The following is a 15339-nucleotide window of genomic DNA, read 5'->3' as shown; positions in this document are numbered from 1 at the left end:
AAAAGGTCCATTCTGTGGATCTACGCGTTATAAACGTAGCGGTTTGAAACGCTAAGAGTGGCGGCGTCCTGGTTCTCTCTCTCTGCAGGGCGACTGTTCAGTGAGAGGACCGCAGTCACAGGCCTCAGGGGTCACCACCCCCAGAGGGGTCACGACCCCCAGAGGGGTCACCACCCCCAGAGGGGTCACGACCCCCAGAGGGGTCACCACCCCCAGAGGGGGTCACGACCCCCAGAGGGGTCACCACCCCCAGAGGGGTCACGACCCCCAGAGGGGTCACCACCCCCAGAGGGGGCCATGACCCCCAGAGCGGGCCATGACCCCCCATGCTGTGGTAGACAGGGCCCCTGTCTCACCCCCCTGGCCCTGTCTCACCCCCCTGGCCCCTGTCTCACCCCCTGTCTCACCATGCTGTGGTGCACCGTGGCCCTGTTGACGTAGAGGCCCCTGTCTCACCCCCTGGCCCCTGTCTCACCCCCTGGCCCCTGTCTCACCCCCCTGGCCCCTGTCTCACCAGGCTGTGGTGCACCGTGGCCCTGTTGACGTAGAGGCCCCTGTCTCACCCCCCTGGCCCCTGTCTCACCCCCCTGGCCCCTGTCTCACCCCCTGTCTCACCAGGCTGTGGTGCACGGTGGCCCTGTTGACGTAGAGGCCCCTGTCTCACCCCCCTGGCCCCTGTCTCACCATGCTGTGGTGCACCGTGGCCCTGTTGACGTAGAGGCCCCTGTCTCACCCCCCTGGCCCCTGTCTCACCCCCCCTGTCTCACCAGGCTGTGGTGCACCGTGGCCCTGTTGACGTAGAGGCCCCTGTCTCACCCCCCTGGCCCCTGTCTCACCCCCCCTGTCTCACCAGGCTGTGGTGCACGGTGGCCCTGTTGACGTAGAGGCTCTCCACCAGCGCCGCGGGGACGCTCATGTCCTCCGAGGCGGCGTAGGCGACCACGCCCAGACCCTCGCTGAACTCCCTCACCGCCGCCTCGCTCGCCCGCTCCCTGAAGAGCGCGTTGCCCTCCACCAGCAGGTTGAAGACCAGCTGGGACACGATGACCTGGAGGGGGGGGGGGGGGGGGGGGGAGGGAGGGAGGGGGGAGGGAGAGAGGGAGGGGGAGAAAGACTCAGGCCTTGTTTATCAACCAGTAGTAGTAGTAGTAGTACTACTAGTGTGTGTGTGTGTGTGTGTGTGTGTGTGTGTGTGTGTGTGTGTCATCGCGTGTGTCATCACAGCCAACCTGGTGCATCAAGCCGTCTTCCTCTATGTCTCAATATTGGCTCGACTCACAGTGTAAGCACAAACACACAATCATATGTTCTCTATTAAGCGGTTCGGCTTTCGACGTCTGATAGAGTTCTGCTCATAGAGTTCTAGAAGTTACAGCGGCCCGGGGTAACACAAGTAGAGTATAGTCGCACTAAAACAATGACGAAATCTGTTATTGGATATCACGCTATCGGTTCCGTACCTCGCAGCTGTCCGGGTCGGGAAAAGCCAGAGGAGACCTGGAACGGAGGAAAAGAAAGTCAACTTCGACCTTCGAAAACAAAGAATGGAGATAAGATAACTGCTAAAGGGGGTGGGGGTGACCACCACCACACGATGCGTGTCCTCTCACTCTATGAAGGCCATCGCTTTCTGTATCTCCTCCTTTCGTTTCTGTCTCTCCGGGTCCATCTTGGCACACTGAGGAATCACAGCTCGTCACGTAGAGACGGACTTCTGCGGAGAGCAGGAAGGATTCAAAGGAGTAATAATAAGTCACCCCGTTTCCCTGTTATGTCGACGGCCCGGCCCAACTTTCAGAGGGGAGTCTTAAAAAGTGCGACGCGACGCGTTGTCCCAAAACACTGAAGACATCCGCGTCACTTTCATACATACACAACAAAACACACACATGTCGCTTCTTCCGCGGTCCACAAGTTCAGGCGCTCCGACCCACAGCAGGGCTCAGCGGGCGGCTGGTGGACATCAGGGGCGGTCGGACGGCGGGAGACGCGGAAGACCAACCCCGGTACGAGTCAGAGTGGCGGGGGTCGGTCCGGAGGTACTTTACGGGGTGTTTGTGTGGATGGAGAGGCGCACTTCCCTAGTTTCGTTTCCCAGCTCTGCTGTCATGCGTCTTCCTGCCGCTCCCCCCCTGGTTGCGCGCCTCCGCCGCGCCGCGGGGTCCTAGAGTCCGCGCGTTCGGTCACCATAATAACAGACGGGAACAAAACCAAAGTCACCACAAAGTGCACACAGAACTCACCTGATCAAAACGCGGTAAGACGCGAAAACACGTTGTGTGAACTCACTGTATAACAGAATACGCCAACAGTTTCTTCCAGGCGATGTGTATCGGACTACAAACCCGAAAGGAGGCAGAGCGTGTGTTGCGAATGTGAACCGCGCGTCGGAACTACATCTCCCAGCAGGCACCGCGCGGGGGGTTCGGTTTTAAACGTCAGGGGCGAGCGGGAGTGCGACGCTCCGAGATATCGGCCAACCTTCGTTCGCACAAAAACCCGCTGAAGTATCGATTCAACTTTCCCCCGTGGTGAGTTCAAATCCACACACACACAGTAGCCTCCGCTGACCCTCGGTCCCCCCGGTGCTCCGGCGGTAGAGCACCGGGGGGACCGGACCCGGTAGGGCCGGTTGCCATGGAGAGGACGTGAGAGCGGAGGGCCACGCGCCGCTCCGCCGCTCCACCGCTCCGCCGCCCGGCTACCTGTTAGCTCGTCAGCTAGCACGTTCACCCACACACACACACACACGCGCGCGCGCGTGTAACTAGCAGCATAGCATAGCATAGCACAGCGCAGCCCCCCAGCCGGAGCCCTCTGTGGAGGGGGGGGGGGGCCCTCCTGCCGGGGTCTCCGCCGTGCGGGTTTATGACCACAGAGACCCGCGTGCTGCTGTAGCCCCAGTGGGGCTGCTAGCCTAGCAGCACGGCTAGCCAGCCAGCCAGCCCGGCCGGGTGTAAACAGCGCTGTCAGCTCACTGACTCACAGCCGGGGAATGCATTGTTACACAGAACACTACAGCCTCCGCACAGAGGCACTACAGCCTCCACACAGAGGCACTACAGCCTCCGCACAGAGGCACTACAGCCTCCACACAGAGGCAGTGTGGAGGTCACTACAGCCTCTACACAGAGGCTGGGGGTCACTACAGCCTCCTTATAGAGGCTGGGGGTCACTACAGCCTCCACACAGAGGCAGTGTGGAGGTCACTACAGCCTCCACACAGAGGCTGGAGGTCACTACAGCCTCCTTATAGAGGCTGGGGATCACTACAGCCTCCTTATAGAGGCTGGGGGTCACTACAGCCTCCTTATAGAGGCTGGGGGTCACTACAGCCTCCGTATAGAGGCTGGGGGTCACTACAGCCTCCACACAGAGGCTGGAGGTCACTACAGCCTCCACACAGAGGCTGTGTGGCGGTCACTACAGCCTCTACACAGAGGCTGGAGGTCTGACCCCTCTGACAGTGCCAGTGTGTAACAGTGTATAACGTTACATCGCTTTCCATGTTGTTTACATGGACTTTAGTTTGTGTACTTGATACGCTGTGTTTCATACAGTCTGTGGACATGTGTTTTGGTTGAACAAGGTTTTTATTTTAGCGGTCTTTATGGTGTTCAGACATAACTGCTCCTTAAACAACCTCATTTCCTTTAAAAAAAATAAACAGTTCATATTAAGCCATCATTGGTAGCAATAACTTAAGTTGTATAATGGCTGATATAGACAATCAGGCTGTAATTATAAATTGCGTTATATTGAAGAGATTTCCATCTGACCGATACCTGCAGCATGCTGAGAGGCAGGCTGTGGACGGTGGGAATTGAACCCACAACCTTTGAAATACCCTTGCAAACCGAATCCCCCTCTCTAACGTGATCCTTGCGGTCCCTCTAACCCAGCAGCCCACCTGAAGTGTCCGCGACCCCAGGCCCCGATGGCGACCGATATCGTTGGGCAGCTGGCGGACTCCCTGGCCCGGACGGGGGTGGAGGAGGAGGGCGAGCTGAGCTACAAGGGCCAGGGCCGCAAGCTGGACAACGCCCAGTCCGGTGAGTCAGAGTCCACAGCGCCCCGAGGCGTGGTGGGGTTACACAGGGGCAGGGCGGGGGCAGGTCATGGAGACGTTTTAATACGTCATCTATTGCATAAAATAAGTTTCTACTTGGTTATTATAACTTCAGTGTGTAAAGTTTAAGTCTGTACTTTTGTTTATTTTCTTGCAACAGGATGGTGACATGGCTTTTTAGCAGGCAGACATTTTATTTGCACCTTCAAAGAGCATAATATTTGCACTTGGTTCTATGAACGTCTTCACTGTACCGACGGCGATATATTGTTTCACTTCCTATGACAAATGTACTTATTGTAAGTCGCTTTGGATAGAAGCGTCTGCTAAATGTAAATAATAACCAGTGTAAACCAGTGTAAAGCATTCACCTGTGTTTACATATCTAAACCTGTCGCTATCGCTCACCTGACGAATGCCTGCTTTTGTTTCTATCCCTGGCCCCCCTCTCCTCTCCCTCCTCTCCCTCTCCCCTCCTCTCTCCCTCCCCTCCCTCTCCCCTCTCCTCTCCCTCCCCTCCCTCTCCCCCTCCTTCCTCCCTCAATCCCCTCTCCTGCCTCCCCTCTCCTCCTCTCTCCCCTCTCCCCCCTATCTCCTCTATCCTCTCTCCCCTCTCCTGCCTCCCTATCTCCTCTCTCCCCTCTCCTGCCTCTCCTCTCTCCCCCCTCCTCCCTCCCTCTCCAGTGGAGGAGATAGTGAAGGAGATCGAGGAGTTCCAGGGTCTTCAGGCCCTGCGGCTGGAGGGGAACACCGTCGGAGTGGAGGCGGCGCAGGCCATCGCCAAGGCCCTGGAGACCAAGAGCCAGTTCAAGGTTAGGACTAAACCAAGGCCCTGGAGACCAAGAGCCAGTTCAAGGTTAGGACTAAACCAAGGCCCTGGAGACCAAGAGCCAGTTCAAGGTTAGGACTAAACCAAGGCCCTGGAGACCAAGAGCCAGTTCAAGGTTAGGACTAAACCAAGGCCCTGGAGACCAAGTGCCAGTTCAAGGTTAGGACTAAACCAAGGCCCTGGAGACCAAGAGCCAGTTCAAGGTTAGGACTAAACTAAGGCCCTGGAGACCAAGAGCCAGTTCAAGGTTAGGACTAAACCAAGGCCCTGGAGACCAAGAGCCAGTTCAAGGTTAGGACTAAACCAAGGCCCTGGAGACCAAGTGCCAGTTCAAGGTTAGGACTAAACCAAGGCCCTGGAGACCAAGAGCCAGTTCAAGGTTAGAATCTGCCAGCTGGTGTCTGACCTGCTCTGGCGTCTGGCCCTGACAGGTTTCCAGTGGACCTGGGTCTGGCCAATCACAAGCCTTTATCTCGTATGGGGCGGGTTTGATGCGCTGCCAGTGAAGAGGAGCAGCCTTTGGTCCCTGATGTGTTAACGTTGCTCCTTCGTCTCCTCCTCAGTTCTGCTACTGGAGTGACATGTTCACCGGCCGCCTGCGCTCGGAGATCCCCCCCGCTCTGGTAGGTCCTGCTCTGTCGCACCACAACAACACAACAACAACAGCACTACACCACAACAACACAACAACACTACAACAACAGCACTACACCACAACAACACAACAACACACAACAACAGCACCACAACAACAACACTACACCACAACAACAAACAACAACACACAACAACAGCACTACAACAACACACAACAACACACAACAGCACTACAACAACAACAACACAACAACACACAACACCACACAACAGCACCACAACAACACTACCACACCACCACCACAACAGCACCACAACAACACTACCACACCACCACCACAACAACACCACAACACCACCACAACAGCACCACAACACCACCACAACACCACAACAACACCACAACAACACAACACCACCACACCACAACAACAGCACCACACAACAACAGCACCACCACACCACAACAGCACCACAACAACACACAACACCACACAACAACAGCACCACAAACCACGAACACAACACCACCACAACAACACCACACCACAACACAACACCACACCACACAACAACAGCACCACCACACCACAACAGCACCACAACAACACACAACACCACACAACAACAGCACCACAAACCACGAACACAACACCACCACAACAACACCACACCACAACAGCACCACCACACCACCACACCACCACACCACCACCACACCACCACCACTCAGGCCATGAGGAGCTCCAGAACTCCTCGTGGTCCCAGTGTGAGGCGGGGGTCTGTTGTAACGTGCCGCCCCTCCTCCAGAACTCCCTGGGCGACGCCCTGGTGACGGCCGGCGCCCGGCTCAGCGTGCTGGACCTCAGTGACAACGCCTTCGGCCCCGACGGCGTGAAGGGCATCGAGAGGCTGCTGAAGAGCCCCGCCTGCCACTCGCTGCAGGAGCTCAAACTCAACAACTGTGGCATGGGCATCGGCGGGGGCAAGGTGAGTCGCCATGACGACGTCAAGCTACTGTCAGTCACCATGACGACCGCCACCACGCTACTGTCAAGTCACCACGACCACGACACCACGCTACTGTCAGTCACCATGACGACCACGACACCACGCTACTGTCAGTCACCATGACGATGACACCACGCTACTGTCAGTCACCATGACGACCACGACACCACGCTACTGTCAGTCACCATGACGACCACGACACCACGCTACTGTCAGTCACCATGACGATGACACCACGCTACTGTCAGTCACCATGACGACCACGACACCACGCTACTGTCAGTCACCATGACGATGACACCACGCTACTGTCAGTCACCATGACGACCACCACGCTACTGTCAGTCACCATGACGACGACACCACGCTACTGTCAGTCACCATGACGACGACACCACGCTACTGTCAGTCACCATGACGACGACACCACGCTACTGTCAGTCACCATGACGATGACACCACGCTACTGTCAGTCACCATGACGATGACACCACGCTACTGTCAGTCACCACGACGACGACACCACGCTACTGTCAGTCACCATGACGACGACACCACGCTACTGTCAGTCACCATGACGATGACACCACGCTACTGTCAGTCACCATGACGATGACACCACGCTACTGTCAGTCACCATGACGACCACGACACCACGCTACTGTCAGTCACCATGACGACGACACCACGCTACTGTCAGTCACCATGACGATGACACCACGCTACTGTCAGTCACCATGACGACCGACACCACGCTACTGTCAGTCACCATGACGACACCACGCTACTGTCAGTCACCACGACGACCACGACACCACGCTACTGTCAGTCACCATGACGATGACACCACGCTACTGTCAGTCACCACGACGACACCACGCTACTGTCAGTCACCATGACGATGACACCACGCTACTGTCAGTCACCATGACGATGACACCACGCTACTGTCAGTCACCATGACGACCACCACGCTACTGTCAGTCACCATGACGATGACACCACGCTACTGTCAGTCACCATGACGACCACCACGCTACTGTCAGTCACCACGACGACCACGACACCACGCTACTGTCAGTCACCATGACGACCCGCCACCACGCTACTGTCAGTCACCATGACGACCACGACACCACGCTACTGTCAGTCACCATGACGACCACGACACCACGCTACTGTCAGTCACCATGACGACCACCACGCTACTGTCAGTCACCATGACGATGACACCACGCTACTGTCAGTCACCATGACGATGACACCACGCTACTGTCAGTCACCATGACGATGACACCACGCTACTGTCAGTCACCATGACGACACCACGCTACTGTCAGTCACCATGACGACACCACGCTACTGTCAGTCACCATGACGACACCACGCTACTGTCAGTCACCATGACGACACCACGCTACTGTCAGTCACCATGACGACACCACGCTACTGTCAGTCACCATGACGATGACACCACGCTACTGTCAGTCACCATGACGATGACACCACGCTACTGTCAGTCACCATGACGACGACACCACGCTACTGTCAGTCACCATGACGACACCACGCTACTGTCAGTCACCATGACGACACCACGCTACTGTCAGTCACCATGACGACACCACGCTACTGTCAGTCACCATGACGACACCACGCTACTGTCAGTCACCATGACGACACCACGCTACTGTCAGTCACCATGACGACACCACGCTACTGTCAGTCACCATGACAACCGCCACCCAGCACCACGCTGTTGTCACCGCAAAGGATGTTGGGTCAAAGGGGATTCCAATTCACAGGTTGACGCCCAATAAAGTGCTGTCTTATTAATTACATTGTTAATTGTTTCAGATTCTGGCAGCAGCTCTGACGGAGTGCCATAAGAAGTCGAGCGCGGTGGGCGCCCCCCTCAGGCTGAAGGTGTTCATCGCAGGCAGGAACCGGCTGGAGAACGACGGCGCCAGGGCCCTCGCCCAGGCCTTCCAGGTACGGAGCTCCGGGGGTGGAGCCCTGCGGGCAGGGAGGGGCTGTGGAGCTGACTGGGTCTACTCAGGGTAGCGCTCTGCGTTCTCAACCAACCGGACGCCCTGCGCTGCTGAATAAGGACCAAAGTGCTGCCCCTGTTGCCTGGTTAACCCTATATCACCTCGTTAACACTATCACCTCGTTAACCCTATATCATCTCCTTAACCCCTCATCACCTCGTTAACCCTATATCACCTCGTTACCCCTATATCACCTCGTTAACCCTATATCACCTCATTAACCCTATATCACCTCGTTAACACTATCACCTCGTTAACCCTATATCATCTCGTTAACCCCTCATCCCCTCGTTAACCCTATATCACCTCGTTAACCCTATATCACCTCGTTAACCCTATATCACCTCGTTAACCCTATATCACCTCATTAACCCTATATCACCTCGTTAACCCTATATCACCTTGTTAACCCTATATCACCTCATTAACCCTATATCACCTCGTTAACCCTATATCACCTTGTTAACCCTATATCACCTTGTTAACCCTATATCACCTCGTTACCCCTTATCATCTCGTTAACCCCTCATCCCCTCGTTAACCCTATATCACCTCGTTAACCCTATATCACCTCGTTAACCCTATATCACCTCGTTAACCCTATATCACCTTGTTAACTCTATATCACCTCGTTAACCCTATATCACCTTGTTACCCCTTATCACCTCGTTAACACTCACCTCATTAACACTATATCACCTCGTTAACACTATCACCTCGTTAACCCCTCATCCCCTCGTTAACCCTATATCCGGCTTTGCCATACATTCTAGAAGTCCAGTTCCTTCGCGTAGCTTAATAATAATAATAATGATGATGATGATGATGATGAATACTTCATTAGGAGGTGCTCACCTCAAGTCTCTCCAGTGTTCATATGGTGTCTGAGGCCTCCCCTCTAACGGTGCGCTCTGCTCCCAGCTCATGGGCAGCCTGGAGGAGGTCCACATGCCCCAGAACGGCATCAACCACCCGGGGGTGACGGCGCTGGCCACCGCCATGCAGCACAACGCCGGCCTCCGCGTCCTCAACCTCAACGACAACACCTTCACCAAGAGGGGCGCCATCGCCATGGCCCAGGTACCAGGGGGGGACCGGGGGGGGGCCGGGGGGGGCCAGGGGGGACCAGGGGGGGACCAGGGGGCCACCAGGGGGCCACCAGGGGGGGACCAGGGGACTGGGCTAGGACCAGGGGGGACCAGGGGACTGGGCTAGGACCAGGGGGGGACCAGGGGACTGGGCTAGGACCAGGGGGGGACCAGGGGGGGCCAGGGGGGGGCCAGGGGGCCACCAGGGGGGGACCAGGGGGGGACCAGGGGTCTGGGCTAGGACCAGACCAGGAGTATGGTCCTGGACCAGGGGTCTGCTCTAGGACCAATGGTCTGCTCTAGGACCAGGGGTCTGCTCTAGGACCAATGGTCTGCTCTAGGACCAGGGGTCTGCTCTAGGACCAATGGTCTGCTCTAGGACCAGGGGTCTGCTCTAGGACCAGGGGACTGCTCTAGGACCAGGACCAGGGGACTGCTCTAGGACCAGGACCAGGGGTCTGCTCTAGGACCAGGGGACTGCTCTAGGACCAGGACCAGGGAACTGCTCTAGGACCAGGACCAGGGAACTGCTCTAGGACCAGGACCAGGGAACTGCTCTAGGACCAGGGGTCTGCTCTAGGACCAGGACCAGGGGACTGCTCTAGGACCAGGGGACTGCTCTAGGACCAGGGGTCTGCTCTAGGACCAGGGGACTGCTCTAGGACCAGGGGACTGCTCTAGGACCAGGGGTCTGCTCTAGGACCAGGACCAGGGGACTGCTCTAGGACCAGGGGACTGCTCTAGGACCAGGGGTCTGCTCTAGGACCAGGGGTCTGCTCTAGGACCAGGGGACTGCTCTAGGACCAGGGGTCTGCTCTAGGACCAGGGGACTGCTCTAGGACCAATGGTCTGCTCTAGGACCAGGGGTCTGCTCTAGGACCAGGACCAGGGGTCTGCTCTAGGACCAGGACCAGGGGACTGCTCTAGGACCAGGGGACTGCTCTAGGACCAGGGGTCTGCTCTAGGACCAGGGGTCTGCTCTAGGACCAGGACCAGGGGACTGCTCTAGGACCAGGACCAGGGGACTGCTCTAGGACCAGGGGTCTGCTCTAGGACCAGGACCAGGGGACTGCTCTAGGACCAGGGGACTGCTCTAGGACCAGGGGTCTGCTCTAGGACCAGGGGTCTGCTCTAGGACCAGGACCAGGGGACTGCTCTAGGACCAGGACCAGGGGACTGCTCTAGGACCAGGACCAGGGGACTGCTCTAGGACCAGGGGTATGCTCTAGGACCAGGACCAGGGGACTGCTCTAGGACCAGGGGACTGCTCTAGGACCAGGGGACTGCTCTAGGACCAGGGGTTTGGTCTAGGACCAGGGGTCTGCTCTAGGACCAGGACCAGGGGACTGCTCTAGGACCAGGGGTTTGGTCTAGGACCAGACCATCTCCTACTAGTCTGGTGTCTTGACTAGCAGACTAACGAATGAGTCAGGATCCAGAAAGCGTTGAGGTGTGTGTGTGTGTGTGTGTGTGTGTGTGTGTGTGTGTGTGTGTGTGTGTGTGTGTGTGTGTGTGTGTGTGTGTGTGTGTGTGTGTGTGTGTGTGTGTGTGTGTGTGTGTGTTGTGACTAAATGCTGCGCGCCCCCCCCCCAGGCCCTGAAGCACCTCCGCAGCGTCCAGGTCATCAACTTCGGCGACTGTCTGGTGCGGTCGGAGGGAGCCATCGCCATCGCAGAGACCGTGTCGGAAGGACTCCCTATCCTCAAGGTGAGGACGGCCCGGAGCACACCTGGACTAACGAGCAGAAACACACCTGTACAAACGAGCAGAAACACACCTGTACTAACGAGCAACACACCTGTACAAACGAGCAACACACCTGTACAAACGAGCAACACACCTGTACAAACGAGCAGAAACACACCTGTACAAACGAGCAGAAACACACCTGGACTAACGAGCAGCACACCTGTACAAACGAGCAGAAACACACCTGTACAAACGAGCAGAAACACACCTGTACTAACGAGCAGAAACACACCTGGACTAACGAGCAGCACACCTGGACTAATGAGCAGAAACACACCTGGACTAACGAGCAGAAACACACCTGTACAAACGAGCAGAAACACACCTGTACTAACGAGCAGAAACACACCTGGACTAACGAGCAGCACACCTGGACTAATGAGCAGAAACACACCTGGACTAACGAGCAGAAACACACCTGTACTAACGAGCAGAAACACACCTGTGACTACGACTAACACACCTGAGCCGTGCTGTGGGCCCAGCCCCACTCGGTGGCCTCGCGGCCGACACCCTGAGCTGGAGCCGGGCGGGCGCGTGCGGGTGGCCTGGTGTCCCGTTCAGGTCGTGATCTCCTGCTGTGCTCCTCCTCTGACCAGGAGCTGAACCTGTCGTTTGGAGAGATCACAGAGGAGGCCGCTCTGGCGCTCGCACACGCAGTGAAGAGCAAGACCCACCTGGAGAGGCTGGACCTCAACGGTAGAGACCTCACCCCCTCACTCACCCCATCACTCACCCCCTCACCCCCTCACTCACCCCATCACTCCCTCACCCCCTCACTCACTCACTCACTCACACTGAGGGCTCTTTGTGTCTCTTGACTCAATGTGTTCTGATGAACCTCATGGCTGTAGATGACCTCCTGGTGTCTGACCTCCTGTTGTCTGACCTCCTGGTGTCTGACCTCCTGGTCCCTGACCTCTGACCTCCTGACCTCTGACCTCCGTCTCCTTCCTGTGTAGGGAACGCTCTGGGAGCAGAAGGCTGTGAGGCGCTGAAGGAGGCCATGCAGAGTATGAAGATAGGAGACCTGCTGGGCTCCCTCAGGTGAGAGGGAACCCACCACCTACTGGGAGAGAACCACAGACCTACTGGGAGAGAACCACAGACCTACTGGGAGAGAACCACAGACCTACTGGGAGAGAACCACAGACCTACTGGGAGAGAGGGGAGGGAACCCACCACCTACTGGGAGAGAACCACAGACCTACTGGGAGAGAACCACAGACCTACTGGGAGAGAGAGAGAGAGGGAACCAGAGACCTACTGGGAGAGAGAGAGGGAACCAGAGACCTACTGGGAGAGAGAGAGGGGAGGGAACCAGAGACCTACTGGGAGAGAGAGAGGGAACCAGAGAATCAGAAGTCGCTCCACCACCGTGTCAGGCTGTGACTCAGTCTGCCTGTTGTGGTGGGAACCAGTTTGAACTGGTTCCCGGTGTGTGTGTGAGCTCACCTGAAGCTCAAAGAGGAGTCGATCTGATCCTTTGATACCAGGAGGACGTAACAACATGTTCACTAACAGGACGGTAACATGTATTATAATAATGATAATAATGAAGGGACTCACCTGTCTTTGTTTCTGCTGCAGTGACGACGAGGGTGAGCCAGAAGTAGACGACGACGACGATGACGACGACGAGGAGACGGATGAAGAAGAAGGTGTAGAGGAGGAGGAGGAGGAGGAGGAGGATGGGGAGGGGGAGGATGAAGATGACCAAGAGGATGAGGAGGAGGAGGAGGAGGAAGAGGAGGATGACAGCCCTGGAGTAAAGGCAAGATCCATTCTCCCAGTAGAGATCCTAACGTTATCTGTGGTGGTCCCAGGACAGCTGTCCTCATGGGACCCCCCCCCCCCCTGGGGGTCCACTGCCCGGGGGCCCCGGCGGCCCCTCCCTGTCCGTGTGTCTCACTGCGACCTTCTCTCCAGGTCTCCACCCCGGTCTCGGCCCCCCGGCCCCCCGACGTCTCGTCCTTCCTCAGCTTCCCCTCGCCGGACAAGCTGCTCAAACTGGGGGCCAGGAGGGCCCTGCTGATCGAGGAGCAGGTGAGCACTGGGGGGGGTTCTCTCTAGAACGTCTCCATGCTGATAAGTTAATGGTCTGAATTTGAATAGAACACCAGCATTGTGTTGGCCTGCTGCAGAGCGCTACAGAAAACTCTCCTTTCTGCCTGCGGGTTCTCTGCACAGAGAACCGACTTTATCTAATATAAAATATCAGATAAGGTAATTCACCTGTTGATTGTCTTTAATGAGCATCACACAAGTAGGAAGTGAGTAGCAAACTCTGAGTAGCAAACTCAGATGTGTGTGTGTGTGTATATTTATTTTCTTTTGAAAATCACGCATGGAAATGTAGGTAAAAAAGAATTGATGCGTCGATAATGGTTTTAGAATCTAATCGTTGACCTCTGAATCGGAATCGACTCGTGCGGTGCTGAGAGATTCCCCCCCCCCCTAGTGAACGCACGCACACACACGCTCACACATCTCCGTGCTACAGACACCCCGGGGTCCAGCCCCAGCCCCCCCCCTCCGGCTCCAGGGGCCTGAGGCCACCATGGGGGGGGGGGGGGGGGGGGGTCTCCCCTCAGCCCTCCTGGCTGCAGCGCTGCTCACACTCACACTCCGCCCCGCTCCTCCTCCCCCAGGTGGACCTCTCAGACGCTATGAAGACGGCGCAGACCTTCCTCACCATCGCCTCCGTCTACAAGGAGGAGAACGAGGAGGTGAAGACGGCCGTCCTGGACAGCATCGGTGAGGGGGGGGGACACACGCACACACATGCACGCACACACACACACACACACACACACACACACACACACACACACACACACACACACACACACACACACACACACACACACACACACACACACACACACACACACACACACACACACAGGGCTGACCCCCAGCTGGTGTTGATCTTCTCCCCAGACGCGGTCCTGAGGAAGGCCTTCTCCAGCCCGTCCTTCCAGGGCTACGACTTCGTCTCCTGTTTGCTGGTTCTGCTGGGGCTCATTAAGGTACGCTGGTCCGCTGGTCCACTGCACCCCTCTGTTCTACTGGTACTGCTGGGGCTCATTAAGGTACGCTGGTCCGCTGGTCCACAGCACCCCTCTGTTCTACTGGTACTGCTGCTGGTACTCATTAAGGTACGCTGGTCCACAGCACCCCTCTGTTCTACTGGTACTGCTGCTGGTACTCATTAAGGTACGCTGGTCCACAGCACCCCTCTGTTCTACTGGTTACTGCTGCTGGTACTCATTAAGGTACGCTGGTCCACAGCACCCCTCTGTTCTACTGGTACTGCTGCTGGTACTCATTAAGGGACGCTGGTCCACAGCAGCCCTCTGTTCTACTGGTACTGCTGCTGGTACGCATTAAGGTACGCTGGTCCACAGCACCCCTCTGTTCTACTGGTACTGCTGCTGGTACTCATTAAGGTACGCTGGTCCACAGCACCCCTCTGTTCTACTGGTACTGCTGCTGGTACTCATTAAGGTACGCTGGTCCACAGCACCCCTCTGTTCTACTGGTACTGCTGCTGGTACTCCTTAAGGGACGCTGGTCCACAGCACCCCTCTGTTCTACTGGTACTGCTGCTGGTACTCCTTAAGGGACGCTGGTCCAGCGTACCAGAAGAGGGTCCTACTGACTCAACCGGACCCTGAAGGCTCTCAGTTTAAAGAACAGTGGAGCACAGACCAGTGATCTGGAGGGAGCTGGTCCACAGGTTGAAGACCTGAAGACCAGCAGCAGAGCCCTAATGACCCCTAATGACCCCTAATGACCCCTAATGACCCCTAATGACCCCTGATGACCCCTGATGTCCACCAGGACAAAGAACTCTTTTATTCCTGGCGCAATGCGTTTCTTTGCACATACACACTGTAAATGTATTTGAATCTGATGACTAGATAAGTGTGACCGTTTTTT

The 15339-nt window shown here is 56.5% G+C and overlaps 2 protein-coding genes across 2 annotated transcripts; one reads left to right on the top strand and one right to left on the bottom strand.

Moving 5' to 3' along the window:
- Positions 1-850: 850 nt before the first annotated feature.
- Positions 851-2364, bottom strand: LOC311374635 (zinc finger CCCH domain-containing protein 7B-like; the record flags this gene model as incomplete). The annotated part of the gene is made up of 5 exons (XM_084490436.1): positions 2290-2364; positions 1874-2164; positions 1611-1714; positions 1461-1497; positions 851-1048 (listed from the first exon to the last, which is right to left on the bottom strand). Coding segments are annotated over exons 3-5 (294 nt in total), but the record flags the coding sequence as incomplete, so codon positions are not given.
- A 57-nt stretch (positions 2365-2421) lies between these two features.
- LOC311374634 (ran GTPase-activating protein 1-like) lies at positions 2422-14489 on the top strand (the record flags this gene model as incomplete). The annotated part of the gene is made up of 14 exons (XM_084490435.1): positions 2422-2531; positions 3903-4052; positions 4754-4881; positions 5462-5521; positions 6306-6485; positions 8364-8498; positions 9479-9637; positions 11239-11352; positions 11994-12093; positions 12357-12441; positions 12985-13168; positions 13324-13440; positions 14046-14151; positions 14338-14489. Coding segments are annotated over exons 2-14 (1635 nt in total), but the record flags the coding sequence as incomplete, so codon positions are not given.
- Between the last annotated feature and the right edge of the window lie 850 nt (positions 14490-15339).

This window comes from Micromesistius poutassou, assembly GCF_964030765.1.
Source record: "Micromesistius poutassou genome assembly, contig: SCAFFOLD_1281, whole genome shotgun sequence".
Lineage (NCBI taxonomy): Eukaryota > Metazoa > Chordata > Actinopteri > Gadiformes > Gadidae > Micromesistius > Micromesistius poutassou.
The sequence above is the reverse complement of the archived record's forward strand: the minus strand, read 5'-3'. Positions and strand labels throughout refer to the sequence as shown.